This window comes from Carassius carassius, chromosome 39 (genome assembly GCF_963082965.1).
Source record: "Carassius carassius chromosome 39, fCarCar2.1, whole genome shotgun sequence".
Lineage (NCBI taxonomy): Eukaryota > Metazoa > Chordata > Actinopteri > Cypriniformes > Cyprinidae > Carassius > Carassius carassius.
In genome coordinates, this window is record NC_081793.1 from 13,447,124 (window position 1) to 13,470,689 (window position 23,566).

The 23,566-nt window shown below is 35.9% G+C and overlaps 4 protein-coding genes and 2 pseudogenes across 4 annotated transcripts; 4 read left to right on the forward strand and 2 right to left on the reverse strand.

Annotated features, from left to right (window-relative positions):
* Positions 1–118: 118 nt before the first annotated feature.
* LOC132121414 (aquaporin-8-like) lies at positions 119–2,104 on the forward strand. The gene is made up of 5 exons (XM_059530770.1): positions 119–618; positions 1,073–1,199; positions 1,301–1,515; positions 1,630–1,764; positions 1,859–2,104. The coding sequence occupies exons 1-5, from the start codon at positions 365–367 to the stop codon at positions 1,899–1,901; spliced, it is 774 nt and encodes a 257-aa protein (XP_059386753.1). The 5' UTR covers positions 119–364; the 3' UTR covers positions 1,902–2,104.
* A 1,131-nt stretch (positions 2,105–3,235) lies between these two features.
* LOC132121042 (hemoglobin subunit alpha-like) lies at positions 3,236–4,410 on the reverse strand. The gene is made up of 3 exons (XM_059530229.1): positions 4,036–4,410; positions 3,732–3,939; positions 3,236–3,618 (listed from the first exon to the last, which is right to left on the reverse strand). Exons 1-3 carry the CDS (start codon positions 4,128–4,130, stop codon positions 3,490–3,492), a joined length of 432 nt encoding a protein of 143 aa, XP_059386212.1. The 5' UTR covers positions 4,131–4,410; the 3' UTR covers positions 3,236–3,489.
* Positions 4,411–5,072: 662 nt separating this feature from the next.
* On the forward strand, positions 5,073–6,614 carry LOC132121043 (hemoglobin subunit beta-2-like). Its single transcript, XM_059530230.1, has 3 exons — positions 5,073–5,883; positions 6,012–6,234; positions 6,344–6,614. The coding sequence occupies exons 1-3, from the start codon at positions 5,792–5,794 to the stop codon at positions 6,470–6,472; spliced, it is 444 nt and encodes a 147-aa protein (XP_059386213.1). The 5' UTR covers positions 5,073–5,791; the 3' UTR covers positions 6,473–6,614.
* Positions 6,615–8,370: 1,756 nt separating this feature from the next.
* On the forward strand, positions 8,371–8,982 carry LOC132120964 (hemoglobin subunit beta-like; annotated as a pseudogene).
* Positions 8,983–10,201: 1,219 nt separating this feature from the next.
* hbae4 (hemoglobin alpha embryonic-4) lies at positions 10,202–11,344 on the reverse strand. Its single transcript, XM_059530232.1, has 3 exons — positions 11,006–11,344; positions 10,512–10,716; positions 10,202–10,405 (listed from the first exon to the last, which is right to left on the reverse strand). The coding sequence occupies exons 1-3, from the start codon at positions 11,095–11,097 to the stop codon at positions 10,277–10,279; spliced, it is 426 nt and encodes a 141-aa protein (XP_059386215.1). The 5' UTR covers positions 11,098–11,344; the 3' UTR covers positions 10,202–10,276.
* An 11,573-nt stretch (positions 11,345–22,917) lies between these two features.
* Positions 22,918–23,566, forward strand: part of LOC132121415 (inactive rhomboid protein 1-like) — a 34,951-nt pseudogene continuing 34,302 nt past the window's right edge.

Here is a 23,566-nt window from a genome sequence, read left to right on the forward strand (position 1 = left end):
AGTTATCACACACTTGACAAGCAGATCAATAACACAGAGATAATAATGGAAACAATGCTGTCCAAATGTGAAGCACCTTACATCTGGTAAGGGAATAACTATGCACTAATCTAACTCCAACCTGAAAAGGTCTGTAATTGTGCTTGGATACCTTACTGTTCTTACCAAATCTATTCTTTACAAATTTTCTCCTAAAACTTGATTGTATTTTTTGCTGCATCATTCATATAGTCCTACGATAATATATCAGACCTTTCAGGGATAAAAGAATGATTTATGGCAGAACAAGTTAGTTTGGCTCTGTTATCATAATGATTCCCTCTGCCACTGTCACAGAGTTACTCAATGCACTGGAGGGTGCACAATGTCAGCGCAGGCAGAGAAGCTAGAGCTTGAAGAGCTGGACAAAACTTTGCTAAAGAACAATGAACCCAAACCTCTGGGCAAGTACGAGAGAATAATCCAGCCATGTGTTGCCGAGCTGGTTGGCACAACATTTTTTGTCTTCATCGGCTGCGTGTCTGTCATTGAAAATGTGGAAGCAGCCGGACGACTACAACCTGCACTTGTGCATGGATTGGCAGTGGCTGTGCTGGTGGCATGTATGGCAGAAATCAGGTAAGCATTCTTCCTCTTCTTTTTTTTTTTTTTTTTTTAGCTTTTTATTAAAAGTTGTAATTATTTATGTGCTAAAATACTAAATATATATATATATATATATATATAATTTTTTTACATTTATTTATTGTGTAATATCAAAAGAGATATTAATTTTAATTGATTGTTATTTAAGTTGCTTTATGCTTTATAGTACATTTATATTCAGTTGTATTATATTCAAAACCATTGTCAAGAATTTTCAGGACCCCAACTTATTTTTGAGTACCAAAAGTGATTTTCTGCATCCGTTTCTGAAAGCAAATGAGTTTATAATAATAATAATAATAATTCCTTGCATTTATATAGCACTTTTCGAAGCACTCAAAGCGCTTTACATTGGCAGGGGTTATCTCCTCATCCACCACCAGTGTTTACGTTTCACCTGAAAGTTTTTTCTCTCTACTCTCTCTAGCGGATCCCATTTTAACCCTCCATTCACCATTGCTATCTGGCTATGTGGTGGAATTCAGCTGACGATGGTTATTCCCTACCTTATCAGTCAGCTTATTGGAGGTGTGCTGGGAGCTGCAATGTCAAAGGTGTGAACAAGAATGCACTTATTACACATACATGTAATATAACATTGTTGCTTCCCACAACCCCAAACACTGCTCAACAACAGAAAATATATATTTTGAAGGTTATGACATCACAAAAGAACTACATGAATGCTACTGGAGCGGCCTTTACTATTCTTAAATCTGATGAGCAGCTGGGCAAAGTTGTGTTCGCTGAAATGGCCATGACATGTCTAGTAACTATGGTAGTGCTGCTGGGAGCTGTCAATGGAAAGAGCAAAAGTCCCCTGGTGCCCTTCATGGTGGGCTGCACTGTTATCATCAGCATTCTGGCAGGGTGAGTCTGGAACAAAATTAATTTTAATAACATACATCTTCAGGTTTACATATGTTTACATTACATGTCTGCTTTGTAATTTTTTTTTTTTAAATATGTTATTTTATTTAATAGAGGAGACATTTCTGGCACCTGTTTGAATCCTGCAAGAGCTTTTGGACCTGCACTGATGGCAAACTACTGGACTTATCATTGGGTTTACTGGGTCGGTCCGATAGGGGGAGGTCTGGTGGCGGCTGCTCTTGTGAGGTCAGTTTGCATTGATATCAAATCTGCCATTCATTGTTGAGGTCTAAGAAATATATTTTTTTTACAGCAGACTGTTACTTTACTGTTTTAACAGACTTCTGCTTGGAGATGAGAAGACACGAGTTATACTGAAATGATACTGGAGCAGATCAGCATCTAACTGCATCAGGACACTAATGTCTAATCTAACAGCACATATTGCATTTAAAACTGTGAATTAGTATTTTTGACTTTTATAAACAATGACCAACACTTTATCTTTTTTCTCCCCCCAGTATATGTCAGTTAATTGTCTTTTGATAATGTTTTACATTAAAGAGCATGCTCATCTCAAGCTGTAGTCTACAATTCAGTCTATTTCATATTCTTATATTATCTGTGTGTCAGTATTGCAATTTATAGTATAGTATAGTATAGTATATTTGGAAGACACCAAACTCAAGTCAAGTCCACTGTCCACTTTATCAGGGGTGCCCTATCCCTTTCCCAGACACTTCTTAATGAGTTGGTTGTTTGCAGGAAGGTAGATCTCCAGGAACAGTCCTGGGCACCCCTGCAATATAGTCACACTTTATTTTAAGGTTCTCACTATTAACTACAACTTTTGCCTCAATGAACTCCTAATTTGCTGCTTATCATTACTTAGTAGGGTAGAATAAGGCATTGATATGTGTTTTGTATGTAGTAATAAACAGCCAATATGCTACAACTGTCATATGCATGCTAATTAATTGTGAGAATTGCTCCTTAAAATAAAGAGTTAAGTTGTCACAAGGGCTAAGTGGATATACTTAATTATTTCAGTTAAATGTTATACTATTTTTATGTGATCCTGTGTAGTACCTAACTTTATGTGAAATAGTTTGTAGCCTATAATGCCCGTCTGCCCTTCTGGTGTTTGTGCATGCGGCTCCTTAAAAAGTATTGGGGTTTTTTTCTCTTTCTTCAGACAATCAAGATATCAGCTTTGAATGACCGTAAATGCCCCATCCAAGACTCATGTGACTCAAAGCTGCTGGTGTGTCTCATGCAGTTGACCTCATTCATACTAGTTGATGTTTTTGTTGTTGTTGTTTGTTTTTCTCGAATTAGAGACTATATTTTAATGCTTTTATGCATCGTATTTTTATTTATATTTATATAAATAAATATTAGACACATATTATAAATAAAATATATTATATATAAAAATATATGTATATATATATTTGATTTTTAAAATAAGTTTTATAAAGTAAAAGTATAAGAACAAGTAACAGTATGTAATTAATATATATTAAATCTAATTGCAATATCCTCCTTATATACTCTCGAAATAAACCTTGACCGTCTTCTTTGTACAAAAAGGTATGCAAATATTTTTTATAAGCTTAAAGAAACAGAATGGATAAGGGTATCATAGCTTGAGCCTATCCTGATGTGCCAAAACTATTTATTTAAAAGTTTACACAAGCAACAGGCTTAACTTTAATTCACAGCCCTGTCTGCTGTTTAGTTTAGTGATATAAAACAGTTTCACAATTCTAACGGAATTCATATGATCCCATATTTATATAGATTTGTGTTTTAGATTTGCATGTATTGCAAATGAATTTAGTTTTTGCTCTGCGTCAGGGAAACCAAAAGCACAGGATAATTGTCTCCCGGTTTGTTTGTTTTTATTGACATGTTGTCGACCAAACTGACAAAATAACATTCAAACGGCGTTAACAAATATCAAACTGCTTAACGATATTTGTCAGACAAAGCCAAGGCCAGTCTTGCAAGGAACTTGTCCATGGCCAGGTGGGCTTCAGGTGTAAAGTCATCAGGGAAGAGCATGGCCAGCACCACAAGAATGTTGTGGGACAGGATCTGTTAAATGAAGATTAATGGTCACCAATTTTAAAGACAACTTCAAAATGCAATATATGAAAGTATGGCTAAATTATTAATAAAAAGCATCAGACACACAGCAGTATATTTACCCTGAAGTTAGCAGGATCGACTCTCAGCTGAAAGGCATGCAGCTCGCTAAGAGTAAGCAGGCCGGCAAAGAGGTCATCGATTTTCTCAACAGCCAAACCAATTCCAGTGATGATCTTCTTTCCATGCTTCTTCACAGGAGCAGAGCTGGGGCTCAGGTCACTCCAGTGAGAGAAGTAGGTCTTGGTCTGAGGGTAGACATAGAGCATTCTGCAAAAATGGTGAGGAAAAGCCAATTTATTCATAGCCGTAGATCTGCAAAATATGCATTAGATATTCTGTAGAAAAAAAACTGATTTGACTTACCTGGACAACGCCTCATTTCCGATATCATCAGCCTTTGGGGAGATCTTAGCCCAGAAGGCCTTCACAGTTGCTTTGTCGTTAGCAGAGAGGCTCATTTTGAATCGATGTCTAAAAATGAGCAGTGGTGCTTGGGTCAAATGACTTACCCACCTAAACGTTGGCCCTCTTTTTAAGCGTTTGTAGTTGAGTGGGCACACCCAAGATACAGCCTAATTGCGTGTCAGATTGAACCTCTGCCAGTTAACACTGAAAATTGACATGATGCCCATTTTTTTTTGTTTTAGGGAGAACGTGATGTTACATGCGTGCACACTTGAGTCACAAGACATAAACAGATATGGGCAGATCCTAATCAATCCAAGACCGCATCTTCAGTTCAAGTAACCCCAAAACATGTTTTCACTAAGAATTTATTCATTAAGTTAGTACATTAGTTAGTTTAAATCTTAGACCCATTATGCTCATATGTGCTTTCTGCATTCAAAATTATTTTACACTCTTTTACTAATGCAGTTTATTTTAAGTGATTTAGTTTAACTTAGTTTTCAGTATGTAATACAAACGGTCCATTATGCTCATGCATGACTCTACACGCTGTTTTTTCCTCTTCATAAGTTTATCACCTTTCATTCTTGCAGAACTGCATTAGTAGCCTACTAGCCTATACCTGCTGATCTAGTCCAATAAAAGTTGTAAAAAAAAAAGTAATAAAAAAAGGGCAAATAATGATATTATAATAATGATATAATAATAATTATTATTATTATTATTAATATTATTATTATTACTAAATAAAAATAAAAATAATTATTTTTATTATTATATATTATTTATATTTGTACTTTTTACTACTATTGTTACTTTTAAATATATTATTATTTCCCAATATATTATTATTTTTATATTATTATATATTTAATATATTATATATGAATATATTATCAATATATTATTATTATTAATAATAATAAACATGTACATTTTATTTTTATTTTTTTGTTACAAGGTGTATATTGTGGAGAAGGAAAAAAAAAAAAAACAGGAACTGAGGGCACAGATCTTAATTATTCAGATTTGTTTTAATATTATTATTCTGAATTGATTTATAAATCATTTATTTCATTTATTGGCTCTGCAATAGTGCATGTCTGGTGAATTGATAAAGTGGCCACACCCTTTTAATTTGGTATTTGATGAGACTTGATTTTTTTATATATATATATATTTTTTTTTACAGGCAGTTCATTTTGAGATTACGTAAGAGGAGAGTCTGTGAGTAGAGATAAGGCAGAGTCGTTTTATACGTACGTATGTGCATGAGATAACCAGGAGCTGCAGATCACAACAGTAATTGATGGTCTTTAAAAGTCACATTTCCCAAGGATTTAAACAATTAAATAAAGATGTACTCTACAATCCTATATGTTTATGGTTTAACCTGCAAAGACATTATCATTGCCAAGCTATGCCGATTCTCTTTTTAACCGTCATAATATGTTTCTTCTTTAAATAAAGAGGGGGTGTATGTTATGCTACAAGTGTTTTTCCACTTGCATTAAAACGTTGTCTAACTTCAAGAGCGATGCAAACGTGCAAAATCCCTACACAGAGCTTAGTCCTGCCCACGAGAAGCTCCAGCCAATCAAATGAGCACTCTTGTATTGGCGATGCAACCCGATGATATAAATAGTGTGGACAAGAGTGGAAAGGTATGATTCTTATTCCTAACGGAGAAAAACAATCGTAAACCGACAGCATGGTTGTGTGGACCGACCAGGAGCGTGCCTACATCCAGGACATTTTCAGCAAGCTGAATTATGAGGACGCTGGCCCCAAAGCTTTGCAGAGGTATTGTGCACATGTTATTATGCTCATCATTATCACAGGCTAATTCATGTAAGTTTATGAAAAACACAAAACAGACATATTTTTTTTCTTTTATTAACTTGTATGTTATATATTATGCTGTACTGTAGGACCTTGATTGTGTATCCCTGGACCCAGCGGTACTTCACAAGTTTTGGAAACCTGTACAATGCGGAGGCCATCATGTCCAATTCAAAGGTGGCAGCCCACGGAGTTGTTGTGCTCCATGGGCTTGACAGAGCCATGAAGAATATGGATGATATCAAGAAAACCTATGCTGAACTCAGCGTGCTGCACTCCGAGAAACTGCATGTGGATCCTGACAACTTTAGGGTATACGAACACAGCATCATATAAAACTCAAACAGATGCAGTCAGAAAATAATTAAAAGCTACCAGTGACTCAGCTGTTGCACCTCCGTCTTCTGCTTTTTCTGTACAGCTGCTGGCTGACTGCCTGACCATCGTGATTGCGGCGACTATGGGTACCTCTTTCACAGCTGACGTGCAGGCTGCCTGGCAGAAGTTCCTCGCTGTTGTCGTCTCTGCCCTGTGCAGACAGTATCATTAAATCCTCTAACATATGGGGGAAAACTTTGTATGTTTTGGTCTCTAATGCAATGAAGAGGAATTGATACGCACCTGAGCCATGTGTTTAAACTGATCATAGTGTATCATTAAATGGATAGTTCACCCAAAACTGAAAACTGTCATCATTGTGTCAAACATTCCAGAATATTTATCAAAAAGTCATACATACATAACTAACACAAGACATTTTTTTTAAGTTTCAAGATGATTTGGCAGCTGGTTAAATGGTGCAACATTTATGATATTTAAATGAGGCAGCTGTCTTCTTCAAACGTTTTCTTACTGTCTTGTGTGAACTCAGCAGGCCTGCCAATTTGTGGACGATTGGGAAATTCCTTAGTAAATAATTATCTTGTCGACTGAATTATAGACGTATCTGAATAAATTAAGATTTATTTGGTGGTAAGAATAGGAAATCATTAAAACTACACTAAATCGCTTCTAAAATATTTAGAGGGCTCACACTTTCTGCAAAACAAACAGACAAATATATGGCACTGATTATTTTTATTTAAGCAGTAGCCTGTGATACAAATACCATTATAATATAAATATAAATCAACATTTTTAAACGAATGAGTAGGCCAGGTCTATGATTTTAAATGCCATATTTGATGTCAGACAGGGGCTAATCAAAACAAGATTTACACGACTGATTATATACAACACGTAGACTGGGTTTTCCCATTGCAAATCAAGCTTCTAATGTCATCCTCATGCTTTAGATATGATGGTGACTTAACTAGCACCCAAATTGTTTGTAAATGTTAGGTCCTAGGAGACACAGAGGAGGAGCAATGGATTGGGGCCAAGTTTCATAGAAAACTTGAACGTATTGAAAAGAGGCTGTCTGTTCAGGTAAAGTGACTGGCAGTAACAATAGCAAATATTTTTCTCCTCTTTTTTTGTATCTCTACTGGCTCTACAGTCTGCATTTTTAATTTCATGAACCATTCAAGTCTGTACACACTACAGATGTTAATTGCAAAAAAGATAGCTTGAAAGTTAGTATATCACCCTATTTATACCATTCAGCAGTTATGATATATTAAATGAAAATGTTTAGTGTGGTGCTATTTAATTCCTCTGACAACCTCTAGTCACTTGTTGGCAACCACCTTTTTCAAGACAATGATGATGTACTTTATGTCACAGAAAATGTGAAAATATCTTGAGCTTGTGTTTAACCACAGACCTCACTTTCAACCAAAAACCCATTAAACATACAAACAAAACAAAAAACATTGACTTCTGGGCCATGAAACTGGAAGTGCTTCAATGCAAACTCTTTTCCCGGTTTTGGCCTCTACACTCTATTTGGCCCACAGCACTCTATTGTTAAAATGAGATGACTGGAGCACCTGTCTGTTGAATGTCCCTCACAAGGATGTTATCTTACCCAATCAAAATACATTCGAATTCTGATACACTACTAACTTTTGCTCTTTCCCTTCTGAGCTGTGTAATTATTACTAACTTAAAGGGATAATTCACAGAAAAATCATTAATGCACCCTCAAGTTTTTTCCAAACATGTATATTTTTCTTTCTTATATTAAAATACAATATTTTGAAGAATGTGGGTAACAAAACCGTTTCTGGCCCCCACTGACTTCCATAGTACAATATGTATGTATGTTTTTATTTGCATATTCAAGTCAACTGGGACCAGCAACTGATTGGTTACCCACATTCTTCAAAGTAGCTACTTTTATGTTCAACAGAAGAAAGTGAGTCATACATGTTTTGGATGTGTAAAATGCAAAACAAACTAATAAATAAAATATTAGATAAAATATAAATATATATATAGGGGTATCCTGAGCTATTGGGAGGCCCACCGTAACACAGACACCCATCCCCAAACAGACATTGATGGACAGCTGAGGAGCGAGCTTCGATACAGGGTGTATTTGCGAAACTCGAGTCGAGTCAGTGGGCCATGTGAGCTTGGCAAGGTAATCTTATTTCTGGCTTGCTTTGTTTGATATATTTTATTGTATGTATTTCATCAAGGGATGTATTTGTAATTAACCATTAGCATGTTAGAATCAAGGCCTTTGATATTCCTGTATTGATTGTCTGGTCTTAAGATGCTTGGTTGTCTACCCCTGGACTTATTTTGATGGATTTGGAAACCTATAAGATGTTGAGGCAATCATGGCTAACCCAAAGGTCGCAACACACGGGACTGTTAAAGCTTTCAAAACATGGATAATATCAAAAACACCTACAAGTGAGCTTCACTCAGAGAAACTGCAAGTCGACCCAGGCAATTTCCAGGTTGGCGTCTCTAAGCAGTGGCTATAATGCTGCTTATAATGTTGGAGCTGTGCTTTACTTTTTTCAACTTGTCTTCCAGCTCTTAGGTGACTGTCTGACAGTGGTGATCGCTACACACTTGAGAAATGAGTTCACCCCAGACATCCAAGCTGCATGGGAGAAGTTCATGTCTGTTGTTGTGTCAGCCCTAAGAAGGCAGTACCATTGATTTGTCGACTGAACAAGAAAATTATCTTGTACTTGACTTTATAATGCATTAGTGAAAAACAAATGATTGATACAATTTCATCCACTGAGTCGTCTCTACATTTAAAATGAAATATTATATAATTAGAAGTGCTAATATTCACAATTTTACTAACAAGAATGTTGCATGTAGTTTTGTGTCACAAAGGCCAGAGGCCATATCATATGATTTCCACTTTCATGTCCCTCCCTCTTCTCACGCCTTACAGAACTTTAAAAGAAATATAGCTGATGCAAACTTAATGTCCAAAATTCCCTTGCTGAAGATCCAAAATGCTTTATTGTAAACACTCAAAAATACAATTAAAAGTATTTAGGTCTAAATTTAAGATTTATGTTTTTGAATTCCATGTTTCCATCTGTTTGGATTACACAGTTTTAACACAAAACTAATGAAGTTATGCCTTGCCTATTAGTCAACCTAATGAAAAGAAAGATTTCTGCACTCAAAAAAATCATGTCATAGTTCATTGTTAACTATTTGAGTTTTTTAAATTCTATTTAAATAATAATTTTTTAATAATCGCATTTTAATAATCGTGTTTATTCAAACTGCTTAGCAGCTTGGCCTGAAATGTGGTTAATTATGCGACTGGAACAAGCTAAATTAAATTAGTTAAAACGTATAAGATTGAAACAAATGGGATTTATTTATGATAAATATATAAACCTGGTTATTGTGCATTTAAAACATTCAGTTTATTATCACATAAATCCTACATATTTCATGTAATATACTATTAGAGTATCAATGTGATCCACAGGTAACGACAGGTGTGCTGTTTAAATCCGTTCAGCACAACGGAGAGCGTCACATTTCCTTTGGACTTCAGCCAAGATTTCAGCACTTAACGTCTGGACAGCAACACACCCACATCAAACATCGCGGCTTTGATCAAGTGCAACACTGTCGTCATTGGTTGATTTCTTTCCTTTTGCATCAAGTACCTAATGACTTTGATGACTTTGTATTAGGAAGGCAAAATACTGACAATACAGCATCACCGTTAAAACGACTAAGCTAATGTACTGTAGGTTATATGAAAACAAGAAGAGTATTGGAAGTGCAATGATCCCACAGAGGGCGCTAACACAGAAGAGTACAATGAGGGATTTTTTTATTTGATTTTATTGATTATTCCATGGCATTACATGAGGACAAATAACAAAGAAACACACACTTTGGTAAAACATGTATTATTTATTTATTAAAGACAGAATGATCAGGACCGTCCCATGTGCCTTCGGATGGGTCTTCATCGGAACTTCTCGGCTAAAACCGCTGAGAATGCCGAAAGATACTTGTCTATCGCCGCGTGTGCAACTGGAGTGAAGTTTTCACCCATAAAGCAGGCTAATGTCACAAGAATGCAATGATTGAGAAGCTGGGGGTGGAAAAATGAGAAGTTTACGTTAGTGCGCTAAAGCTAAAATATCGGATCATATTTGTACTGCATTATTTAAGTGGACAGACAGACATTACATGAACACCTTGAAGTTTGTAGGATGTATTCGCAGTTGATAGGCATGGAACCTGCTAAGCGGTGCCAGAGTTGTAGTAAGTGTGCTTATGTTCCTCGCACCTTCGGCTAAAGCCTGGACGATTTTCTTCCCGTGGCAGCGCAAATGCTCTGAACGGGGGCTGATGTCTAGATGAGAGAAGTATGTCTTTGTTTTGGGGAACGTTGTGAACATCCTGTAACAAGGGAGAAAAACAAGGTTAGCGAAACACAGACGGCACGAGACCCAAGGTATTTCCTCCCTCTCTGTTGCTTGCGTCATTACTCGTGGGAAACTGCCAAATAGCCAACGACAAGACCATCAATCATTGTGAAGAATTTTGATATTCAGAATCAGAAAACCGAGCGGCGGACTATCAAGGCTCAACTCAACCAAGTTTAGTATAATTTCATAGAAAAGCAACATTTTATAGAAACGTCGGTTTGGTCTGTTAGCCAATATTTGTTCAATCTAGGACAGCATACCTTAGAAGAGCCTCAGATCCAATATCTTCTGCCACTGGAATCATTTTGTCCCATATCTGTACAATCAACTCTTTTTCGGTGTTCGAGAGCATTATAAGACGGCGTGGCACAAGTAAAATATAGCCTATTAATAGCCTACTATCTAAACACAGGTGAATAAATATTAACTAAGTTTTGCCAATGCAATGTCGATCACATCTCGACTTTTTTTAAAAAATGCAAAAATAGAAGGGAGCAGTTAGCAGAAATGTTGTTCCCGACGGTCGTTGTCTTCAACTCATCGGCAAGCTCGAGGTAATCACGTGTGAGTTGAAACTGCGCACTGTTAAGTGTTCCCTGCGTCATATTAGAAGAGCCTATGTTATCGTGAAGGGATTCCGAGTGTTGAGTTAGTTCAGTGATGTATTTCGCAACAGATAGCGATAGCGCAATTAGTCATAAAATCTCATCGTAGCGCTTGTGGTGAATGGCTACGATATATATATTATATATTTTTTTGGAAGTAAAAAAATATATATATTTCATGCTTATTGTAATTAATGAGCTTATTTTTTTTTATATTTCCATAAATTACATGTACATTTTGACATCTTTGTTTTCATTAAAACCTATAGGTTAATTGAGGGTTTTTATTATAATTTTTTTTTGTATTTTATACAAATACAATGTTAAATATATACATAACAACGCATAAAAAATATTAATAAGAACTGTATCAAAAGTGATTCATACATTCTGTGTATTCAAGGGGGCCTTTTACCCCAATATGTGCTATAACAACTAGCAAATATTTATATCTTATATCTATACATGTTTTTTTTTCATCACAAACAGACTACTCAAATTAAATAAACAGTAAACAGTTTTCAAAATAATATAAATATGTAGCAACATCTGCTGTCTCTGGGATTTTACCACATAAGTGCCAAATGTGGCTCAAACGCAAAAAGAAAACAACAGCAATGTAAAACTGTGGAGTGCATACTTATTTATGATATTGAATGACATTGACTCTCATCTTTAATGGCTATGAGCCTGCACTTCTGTGATAGGGAGGGGTCAAGGCATTGGGTGTGATAAAACCTTATGGCTGTTCATATCAGTGGCTCAAGCTGGGGGCTGAAAGTGGGTGGAAGCTGAAGAGCAGCGTAATCATCCGCCTCACTCCTGCCCTGCCCTCCTGCTGGGAACAAACCCTGGCAGCATGAACTACCCATGACTCAGCTGAACTGAATCCACATCCTTTTGCATTTAGTGAAATGTGCAGTATGACAGGTAGTGCATGATGGTGGTCAGGTCTGTTCTTTGTTCTCTGTGTGTGGGTGTTTTTTGTTAAGCTGATGTAGAGTTAAAGCCTCATTGCATATTCTATTTTCTTCTAAAGGTTACGTTTTTTTTTATTTTTATAATCATTTATTATTTGTTGATCATGCTTCCAATCCTTTATGTGTTTAAATTTTTGATGTTTTGTTAAATTTTGTGTCTGTTTTGATGTTTTGCTGTTTTGGAAACAACATATCAAGTGACATATCATTATTATAGTTATATATGATAATGTAAAGTATTTTGTCAAAGAAACACAAATTGACAAAAGGGTCTGGCCACTTTAAAACAAAAATAAAAGTTTGTATTACTTTTTATGTACTCTGTTTGTACTTTATTTGCTTTATTATGAAAGTTTGAATAAGTCATGACGAGAAAATGGATTTATTAAAATTTTAATACGACAAGGTTTCTTTTTGATTTAAATATTCACCTGTAAAAAAAAAAAAAGAGAGAGACAAAAGAGATAATATTGTAATACAGCCCCAAGAAGTGCAGAACAACAAGGGATGTTTATGAAAAAATCATTAGTGGGAAATTATGAGGTTGACAGAAAAACAAAAAACTCTTTTTAAATTTAAAAAACAGCTCTGCAGGATCTGAAAACACTGTCCCCTGGATAACCTTGTGTCCTGAAAACCTCAAATGAAAGTGTAATCTCGAAAAATATTGATTGTAACTAATATTTCAAGAGTGTATAATTTCTTATTATTATTTATATACAATGTAGCGACTGTTTTTTTGTCATTAAGTCAGTAGATAAAAAGGCATTAATACTTATATTTGTCAAAGATGCAATAAATTGATCAAAAGTGCCAGTAAAGACATGTACAACATTTTAAATAATAATTATTTTTTTTATAAATGCTTTATTCTTTACTTTCTATTCACCATAAATAATTATCTGCAAGAAAAAAACAACAACGTAGCACAACTATTTTCAGGAATGTTTATTGAACAATCTTACCAACCTAAAATTTTGAATTGTTTTGCAATTGTTTGTTTTGTAACAAATGTAGGTTCTTAAATTAAAACCCCTGCCTACTTATTGTTTAAAACAGTTGTTGATCTTGCTGTCCACTAGGTGGCAACAGCGCACCATAAGCAAATACATCGTATGAAAACAAAAAACATACTTTTAAGGCTAGGCTTCAGGAAAAATTGCATTTGTATGACATGTATATATATATATATATATATATATATATATATATATATATATATATATATATATATATATATATATATATATATATACCCATCCATTTATTAAAAGCTCTGCTTTCCAAACAATTGCAATGAATACAATATGCAAATCAAAAGCATGTATTGAAGTATTTTGCATGCTAGGTGAACAAAATTCATTTTGAATAAGTGCCAATTTAGCTAAATAAAGAAGCCCATGGTTCGCACAAGACGGAAATTTCTGTCATCTTTTCAAAAGACACTAAATACAGCAAGCAGGATCACATATTAATTATTTTCCTCTTCTTTAATCCTATGTATTGTTTGTTTGAGCACTCACTGGTAGATCACACATGACATCCACACTGTCTAGTCTCAGCATGCCAAATACTCAGACGTGTTATATTGTGACTTGATGGCACACTAATGGATTAACTGCAGTTTACATTAGATTAGCGTATTTAGGAAGCCTTTGAGTTCTTATGAGGGCTGTAATAATGGTGAAAGGAGAGAGGAAAGTACTGCGAAACATCAATAACTCATTTAATCTTGATTGTGCTGCAAATGAAACAAAATATGTGAGTGGTTCTTTGAAATCTTGCCAAACAGAGGCCATAAATCATGTGCACATCTTTCAACATGACTATCTATGTGCTCACCTCTTAGGCCATGTCATGTCTCCCCATCCTGTGAATGCCCCCATGAGGGCCTTTAAACATCTATCATTCCATGACAGTTAATCCTCCTTTCCAGGACAAAAAAAGTCTCAACCATTTAAACAGTGCCACAGACAGCCATTGTGCTTTGGAGCTTGGTGGAGGATATCTGTAAGCTTATCTATGAGAAGCATGCATCTTGCTGATATGTGAAGAACATGAACATGCATCTCGATCAAAACAAGAAGTGTGCAGAAAATATATAATATGCAAAAATGTATACATTTATATACTACAGTACATACACACTACCTTTCAGTTTTTTTTTTTTTAGAATAAAATATTCAGAATACTTTTATTCAGTGAGGAAGAATTAAACTGATCAAACATAACAATAAAAATATTTATGATCTTACAAAATATTTGAATAAATAACCATAACAATAAATGTTTTTTTTTTTTAAGTTTCCATTCATAAAAGTATCCTGGGAAAAGTATCACCGTTTCCATAAAAACTTTAAACAACTCTTTTAAACGGTGGAGTTTTCCTTCTCACAGTTACACTTGATCTTTGCATTCAAAAAGTTCAATGTTCAATGAAAAGCCATTTGCTCTTAGCTACACAAAAGGGAGGAGGCTTTTGGATTTCCTGCACGTATTAGAAGCTGAAAAGGAAGGGGAAAAAATGCACCTTTTCAATGAGAAAGTTTAATTGCAAACTTTTGAGGCACAAGTGAATTTTTCAATGGTTAAATTAAGCCCTCTGGGCTGGCAAGAACAAAGAGTGTCCACATATGCACTGAATTGCTCTTACTGTAATTCTTACTATTTTATTCTATAATAGTATAATAGACATATATGCAGATGATGATTTGTTAGCTAAAGTGGGATGCATCGCTTCAATTCAGGTTAGACTGCATTTTGTGACCACATACACATACTCTTATCCTCATGCTCCATCTAAAATGATGACGAACGACCTCAGCAATAAATACTGTAAGTCACCAGGGATCTTCCCTGAGCTATATGTCAATGTATAGTTAAAGACAAGCAGTGGATTTACTGTCTGGCACTGCTGTTTAGATAAAAACATCAGCAGCAGCCCTGTCTCTCTCAACCCGGAGGAAAAAGAAAGAGCTCTTGTTTCTGGCTGTTCATGTCTGTTAATGGTCAGAGATTTACAGGAGATCCTCCTGCTTTTGCTCTTAGTTGCAAATGAGTAATGGAATGACTGAGTGACTCACATGTTACTAACAGGAACCAATTTGTGGTTTCTTTTTATATTATACAAAGCCATATAGCTACTTTGTTGGAAACAAGCAGATCTCACAGTTAGGTTCTCGGAGGGAGTTTTGACATGTCGTAAAGTGGAGAACTAGTACTCCCGTCTGGCCCCCATAAACTAGAAGGCCAAAGGGGAACACAAGAGAGCAGAAGCAAACCTTCCAGTGCTCCTGTGAACAGCTGCCAGCTGCACTTCCTGCTCTGGGTCTATGAAGGGGACAGAAACCTTTGAAGTAGTCATGGCATGTACAGTAGTGAGCCACAGGCAGGGTTAAGAAGCTGTAGAGAGGAAGTACTAGAGTGTGTGACAACAAGGTTCATACAGTGGTCTGCTCTTGAAACTAATTATAATCCAAATTAGGATGTCACATTTAGAAAACAGTTTGAAAGTATCAGTGAATCAGCTGTAGGCATGAAGCTGCAAAATTGATATTAAGACATCATGAGTGTAATTAAACAACATTTGTTAATATTTAGCAACTTACATTTTACAATATTGGCTATTAATTTGTATGTTTTTGCTTTGTCAGTGAAAACAGTTCCAAACAAAGTAAAAGAATATGCTGATTTTAGAGAAACATACTAGCATCTCACTATTTCTGCCATATACACGGGTTTCTTGTATACAAACAATACCGGATGCGCGCGCATCCAGGAGGCAGAAAACCGCTATCTGTTATGCCGAGTTCAGTAAAAGAACATTGTAATTAACGTAGATTTCGCATTGTTTGTAATTTCTTGTTGACTCAATAATAAATTGCAATTTCAGAGTTGGATCTGTTTGTTTGTGTTTCATATTAATATATATATATATATATATTGGCAAAACCATGCTTCCCCCTAGGCACGTTGAACATCTGACACCCAGCACTGGCTCGGTTGGTACAATTGACAACGCAACAACTCCTTGGCATTTTGACTAGCGACAACACCACCACCTAAACCATTTACTCCGGTACGAAGAGCGCGGGTCTTTTGCCTCTTGGTTGCGTGCGCAAGCAGTGATGACGTCGCCGAGAAATCCATATATATTTAGTTCAGTCATGGAACTCTACATGGCACAGGCTGACAGGTTCTTTACAAACAACCTGCTAGCAATCACATAATTTACTACATGGCACAAGCTTATTGGCAGCCAATGAGATTGCTTGATCAATATTTAAATAGTCTGGCTCAGTGTTCGCTGAAAGCAGGTCCTGCAGCATGCTATCAGAGTTCCTCTGAAACCCGCCACCTCCCCCAGCTCCACCTGTCTAGATCTGCTAAGGGATTTATGCATCACAGCAGCATGTCTGTATATCACAATAATACTATATTAAACATACTTAGATCTTTATATATATATATATATATATATATATATATATATATATATATATATATATATATATATATATATATCATATATTTATTTATATATATATGTTTCACATTAATTTCTAGCCAATTGAAAAAATTAAATAATCTTTTAAAAAGCCAAACAATAGGATTTATAGGCCTATTTATTTCTGTTATCTATTTTTTCTTAAATCTCAGTCATTGAAGGGATAATTATAACCAGACACCACATAGTGTATCCAGGATTACACGGTCCACCCAAAGGAACCATAATATCTGAGGAAATAGAAAAGCTGGGATCTTGCTCACAGGCTCATGCTGTCATGACTGATCTGATGATGAAGATGAGGAGCAAGAGCATAAAGCAGATATTGCTCTAAAGAATTCCCGAGCAGGAACGAGCTTTGAATATCAAAAGATCTATTTTATTTTTGTATGTTCCAAACAAAATCAAGGTGTCTATTAGCATTAAATATCGAAATATACATAATACATTTATACATTTTTGTTCTTCTGTTTCCTGCTTTATTGACATATCTGATGATGATTTAACAATACCACTTTATACTAAACTAATATTACAATATATTACATTATAAAGAACATTTTATGTAAGGAAATATGGGTCTTTGAGATCCAGTCAATAAGTGTAATGGGTCACAAGAGACCATGCCTCATGTACCTAAGGCTTTTGTAGTGACTGTTCAGTTATATACATTGCACACAATTCACAATAGACAGTCTGTGAATTTGCAATGCAAAAGCCCTGTCCATGCATCTTTATAATATACAATACAGTGTTTAAAAGGAATCTGCCATCAGCTGTGGTTAACTCTTGGGATTCCCCTCACCTCGACTTCCTAGTTCATAGGGTCAATATCCAAGCATTAAATCTTGATGAACACTTCCTCTACTCAGCTTACACCAACTTTATCTTTGAGCACCTTTGAATTGCCAGAGGGATGATTCTGAAAAAAAAAAAAACGTCCCATCCCATAGTCTGGAAACTTCCAGTGATCTAAGAGTTTTCCCAAATCAAGAGTTTTGTCTCAGGACTAGCAATGACAGATTGTAAATCTCTCATTTGATCTAATTGTTCAGTTCAATTCATTCAAACATTTTCAACACTCAAGCATTGAATTGTTTGCAGCAGTTTCTCACAAAAAGAGCCCTTGAGGTGGATATTTACATACATTCCATTAAACAAAACCTGCAGATGTCTTCTATCATTTGTCAGGGAGGGGTGGGGGTATCTGTGCACCAGTACTAAAGAAGGCTATAAATGACTCGGGTATGTTTCATTTGTAATGTCCGTTTTGCTTACATCGTCGTTCATTAGAAATATAAAGATAAAACTGTTCTTGCTGCTAATACTGTTACATAAATTTCACAGAACAGTGTTTCAGATCTAAAAAGTTAATTATGACTTTTTATCTAACAATGAATTTTATTATATATAGGAGATAACACCACGTATCAGTGTGAACCATAAAGAAAGAAAGCACACACGGTTTAGACAGGGTTAAATCTCAGGTCAGCACATAATGTCTTCCATATGTTGATAGAGTTGATGACATGTATGCACTCTCCTCTTTCTACCTGCATTCCTCCATCAACACAGAACACTACATCTCTGATAGCTCCCCCATGCAGGGGGTTGAATCATTGCAAGGGCGATCCTTAGATATTTTTGCCTTTTCTCTGCTTCCTTTGTGTAGCAAATGTGCCCTTATGTGGAGCAGCATATCTGATTTGTTCTGCTTTTTGTTGTGGGCTGAGTTTGTTGCTTAAGCAGTCAAATCAATGTGTGGAATCAAAGCTCTCCACACCTCATGACAAAAGTTTGAGATTGAATGGAAAGGAGCAACTGCAGCACTCAATAACAGAACAGAGGTCTTCCATTGGACTTTAGAAGTGTGTATTTGCCATATGTATGCAAATACACTAAACAAGCGTTTTGTCATTGTTCCAGAGTTCCAATTATTTTTGAGAAATCAGTAAGGAAAGGATGTGTAAGATACTGAATAAACAGATATAAAAAAATATAAGCCTAAAATGTGCTGTTCGGGTCCAAGCTAAGCACTGGAAAATCCTGGTCGGAAGTTTGTCCATCCTGAATGCTGTTCATTTTCAGGAAGGGGAAGAGGATGCATCCACATGCAGATCCAATCAACATAGGGATCACAATTGTCTGGTTCTTTAGGGACAATCCTAGGGTCCTCTGTTTACTTTTGTTTCCTCTCATCAAATGTCTCATAGATGTTTTCTGTACCAGGAGGAACAGTATATCTGTCAGAATTAAAGACATGCACCACTGCCTGAAAAAAAAAATAATATCTATCCAGATGTTATGTCCAAGAAACATATGTTAACGTTTTCTTGCCAAATAAAGTTTGATGTTGATGGTGTTGAAATTATGCAGCCAAGTGATGATATCTCAGATCATTATTTAGTTTTGCGCAAACTTCATATAGCCAAAATTGTAAATTCTACTTCTTGTTTCAAGTATGGTAGAACCATCACTTCTACCACAAAAGACTGCATTTTAAGTTATCTTCCTGATGTATCTAAATTACTTAGCATATCCAAAACCCCAGAACAACTTGATGATGAAACAAAAACTATGGACTCTCTCTTTTCTAGCATTTTAAATACAATGAGCATACTCGCACTTTAAAGAGAGCAGCCCGAAAAATGGAGCGCAGCTGGAGGAAAACAAAACTAGAGTTATTTCATATTGCTTGGCGGGAAAGTAACCTATCCTACAGAAAAACATTAAAAACTGCTAGATCCGATTACTTTTCTTTTCTTTCAGAAGAAAACAAACATAACCCCAGGTATTTATTCAATACAGTGCCTAAATTAACGAAAAATAAAGCCTCAACAAGTGTTGACATTTCCCAACATCACAGCAGTAATGACTATATGAACTACTTTACTTCTAAAATCAAACTATTAGAGATAAAATTGTAACCATTCAGCCGTCAGCTACAGTATCGCATCAGACAGTGCACTATAGACCCCCTGAGGAACAGTTCCACTCATTCACTACTATAGGAGAGGAAGAATTGTATAAACTTGTTAAATCATCTAAACAAATGACCTGCTCTTATCATCTGATCGTGGTTGTATGTATCTCTCTATTATTTCTATTGGATCTTAGTGCTGCATTTGACACTATTGACCACAACATTCTTTTGCATAGACTTGAACACTTGGAGTACCTCAAGGCTCAGTACTAGGGCGGCTACTGTTCATGCTTTATATGTTACCCTTGGGAGATATCATCAGGAAACATGGTGTTAGCTTTCACTGTTATGCTGATGATACTCAGCTCTATATTTCTTTGCGGCCCGTTGAAACACACCAATTTGAAAAACTAATGAAATGCATAGTCGATATAAAAAACTGGATGACAAGTAATTTCTTACTGCTAAATTCTGAAAAAAACAGAGGTGTTAATTATAGGACCTAAAAACTCTGCATGTATTAACATAGAACACTGTCTATGACTTGATGGTTACTCTGTCAATTCTTCGTCATCAGTTAGGTACCTAGGTGTGCTATTTGATAGCAATCTTTCCTTAGAAAGCCACATTTCCATCTACAAAAATATATCTAAAATACGGCCTATGCTCTCAGTATTGAATGCAGAAATGTTAATCCATGCATTTATGACCTCAAGGTTAGATTATTGTAATGCTTCATTGGGTGGTTGTTCTGCACGCTTAGTAAACAAACTACAGCTAGTCCAAAATGCAGCAGCAAGAGTTCTTACTAGAACTAGGAAGTATGACCATATTAGCCCGGTCCTGTCAACACTGCACTGGCTCCTTATCAAACATCGTATAGATTTTAAAATATTGCTTATTACTTATAAAGCCCTGAATGGTTTAGCACCTCAGTATTTGAATGAGCTCTTGTTAGATTATAATCCTCCACGTCCGCTACGTTCTCAAAACTCAGGTAATTTGATAATTCCTAGAATATCAAAGTCAACTGTGGGCGGCAGATGCTTTTCCTATTTGGCGCCTAAACTCTGGAATAACCTACCTAACATTGTTCGGGAGGCAGATACTCTTGCAGTTTAAATCTAGATTAAAGACCCATCTCTTTAACCTGGCATACACATAACATACTAATATGCTTTTATCATCCAAATCTGTTAAAGGTTTTTTAAGCTGCATTAATTAGGTAAACCGGAACCGGGAACACTTCCCATAACACCCGATGTACTTGCTACATCATTAGAAGAATGGTTTATACACTAATATTAGTCTGTTTCTCTCTTATTCCGAGGTCACCGTAGCCACCAGATCCAGTCTGTATCCAGATCAGAGGGTCACTGCAGTCACCCGGATCAAGTACGCATCCAGACCAGATGGTGGATCAGCACCTAGAAAGGACCTCTACAGCCCTGAAAGACAGCGGAGGCCAGGACAGCTAGAGCCCCAGATACAGATCCCTTGTAAAGACCTTGTCTCAGACGACCATTAGGACAAGACCACAGGAAACAGATGATTCTTCTGTACAATCTGACTTTGCTGCAGCCTGGAATTGGAGGAGAACTGAGCCTGGTTTCTCCCAAGGTTTTTTTCTCCATTCTGTCACCGATGGAGTTTCGGTTCCTTGCCGCTGTCACCTCTGGCTTGCTTAGTTGGGGTCACTTCATCTACAGCGATATCATTGACTTGATTGCAAATGAATGCACAGACACTATTTAAACTGAACAGAGATGACATCACTGAATTCTGATGAACTGCCTTTAACTGTAATTTTGCATTATTGACACACTGTTTTCCTAATGAATGATGTTCAGTTGCTTTGACGTATTGTATTTTGTTTAAAGCGCTATATAAATAAAGGTGACTTGACATGACTTGACTAAAGATTGGCTCGGTCTGATATTCTCAAACTACTCGTCTTTCCTATAACACTATCAGACTTTACTCTGAATCTTCTGAATGTGTGTGAGTTCCTGCTGGATAGCTGTCATTTTCTTTTTAGATTTCCACCACTATCCTCATTATCCTATATGGCACAATCCTATTATGGCTGCTACTGTATCCAAATTCAATAGAGAATACACCGAGCTTGGTCTCTGTTCTGAAAAGCAATCATTGTAACTTTGAATTAAACAGTTTAGTTTGATCCACAGATGAGAGATCACATTGTATATCTCATTACAGTATCATTTAGTCTATGGTGGCACAATAACACTAACATGAGGAGCTCTCAGTTTGAGTTACTTCACTTTCCCTCATGCGCGACTGCAAGTGCTATGATTTCTACATTAATATTTCCACACAGTAAGGCAAATGGGAAAATGTGACCAGAGAAAGAGTGTGAAAGTCATATATATAATAACATAATTCTTTCTTTATGGCTGATGTCTTGCACAGCTCAATGCTTATATGTATCCAAAATTCTGATACAGTACATATGTATGATAAATTCTGATATATATATATATATATATATATATATATATATATATATATATATATATATATATACTGTTTTTTAAACAGTGGCTTTAGAATTCATGTTTGATTTATAATTATTTATAATGTATGGTGTAGAACAAAGCTTCATTAAGTAATGTTAACAATGTAAACCAAACCGCTATTTTAAAAACCCATTGGAAATGATCAAGGAAATTATTAATGACCCACAAACTGACATCATGACTGAATAGCTCTATTAAAAATTCATAAACAGTAGACTTTGTTATAGATAAGATGATATTGTGGTTGAATTATATTAGAGGTTCAAATGAAGACCCAGATTGTATTACGAGCACATAATGAGTAAAATATGTTCTAAAATATAGGGATGTATCGTAATTTTATCTCAAGACAATATATGTTTGTTCTAATGGAGCCTATACTTGGTGTTTCTTGCCATAAATGACGCACAACAGCGGCAGCTGCATCCTTTTGCGGTTAAACTAGAAGACATCAGTAGTCTTCTGCGAAACGCCCATTACTGGCGCTGATTGGTTAGTGACATCTGCACGTCTTTGAAGTCTCCGCCCACTCTGTCTCTTTCAGCGCGTGTGGGCGTATTTTCAACTTGAAACTGAGCTACAGACTCTGAAACTCGCCACCCTGTGATGGGCTTCAATGTGGGAAACCACGGGATGAGCACCATGATTTTAATCTGCAGCGTTTTGGATTTAGGATTTGACTATGTAAAAACACATTGCTTCCGTACTGTTTAGTTATACACTGACATTATATTTCCTCTGCGAAGAAGGTGCATCACACTAAACGCCGTTTAATGAACAAACCCAGCTGCTAAGATCTGAAAGTCCATCAGAAGGTATGGCTTTATTTCAATGAGTCTCTTGACGTTTGAAGTTTTAAAGTTGTACCCATAGCAACAGAGGAAGCAACTTATTGTTTGAGAGTAGGATGTGTGTCAACTCACGTGCAGCTAAATTCTTTGTTTTCATAGGGAACAGCATATTGAGCATGTGGCGTTATGTATATAAAAATAAATGCCACATTAATTTCTGAAATTCTGACTGTGTTTTAAAAACTAGTGAGCTGCCTACCTACCTAGACATAACATCACGTACGTGTGCTGACCCCGAAATGTGCCTGTGATGGTCAAAAAGTAGTCTAGGTAGGGAGCTCATGAGGTTTTTGGACACAGTCCATTAAATATGTGCTTGTGTTTAACGGTTTTGCAAAGCAATTGCATGAATCTGTAATCTGGCTGCATGATAATCTGCAGTTGTATTAAGTGTATGGAGCGTCACTGCTTTAGT

What these genes read in the sequence shown, in the direction of transcription:
- hbae4 (XM_059530232.1), bottom strand. Translation starts at nt 11,097, where the DNA reads ATGCTCTCGAACACCGAAAAAGAGTTGATTGTACAGATATGGGACAAA. An exon ending in GGATCTGAGGCTCTTCTAAG is followed by an intron (nt 10,717 to 11,005) that starts GTATGCTGTCCT and finishes CCCTTGTTACAG; the next exon opens with GATGTTCACAACGTTCCCCA. An exon ending in TACATCCTACAAACTTCAAG is followed by an intron (nt 10,406 to 10,511) that starts GTGTTCATGTAA and finishes TTCCACCCCCAG; the next exon opens with CTTCTCAATCATTGCATTCT.
- LOC132121042 (XM_059530229.1), bottom strand. Translation starts at nt 4,130, where the DNA reads ATGAGCCTCTCTGCTAACGACAAAGCAACTGTGAAGGCCTTCTGGGCT. An exon ending in GGAAATGAGGCGTTGTCCAG is followed by an intron (nt 3,940 to 4,035) that starts GTAAGTCAAATC and finishes CCATTTTTGCAG; the next exon opens with AATGCTCTATGTCTACCCTC. An exon ending in TCGATCCTGCTAACTTCAGG is followed by an intron (nt 3,619 to 3,731) that starts GTAAATATACTG and finishes TTCATTTAACAG; the next exon opens with ATCCTGTCCCACAACATTCT.
- LOC132121414 (XM_059530770.1), top strand. Translation starts at nt 365, where the DNA reads ATGTCAGCGCAGGCAGAGAAGCTAGAGCTTGAAGAGCTGGACAAAACT. An exon ending in TGGGAGCTGCAATGTCAAAG is followed by an intron (nt 1,200 to 1,300) that starts GTGTGAACAAGA and finishes TATATTTTGAAG; the next exon opens with GTTATGACATCACAAAAGAA. An exon ending in GTGGCGGCTGCTCTTGTGAG is followed by an intron (nt 1,765 to 1,858) that starts GTCAGTTTGCAT and finishes CTGTTTTAACAG; the next exon opens with ACTTCTGCTTGGAGATGAGA.
- LOC132121043 (XM_059530230.1), top strand. Translation starts at nt 5,792, where the DNA reads ATGGTTGTGTGGACCGACCAGGAGCGTGCCTACATCCAGGACATTTTC. An exon ending in GGCCCCAAAGCTTTGCAGAG is followed by an intron (nt 5,884 to 6,011) that starts GTATTGTGCACA and finishes GCTGTACTGTAG; the next exon opens with GACCTTGATTGTGTATCCCT. An exon ending in TGGATCCTGACAACTTTAGG is followed by an intron (nt 6,235 to 6,343) that starts GTATACGAACAC and finishes TTTTCTGTACAG; the next exon opens with CTGCTGGCTGACTGCCTGAC.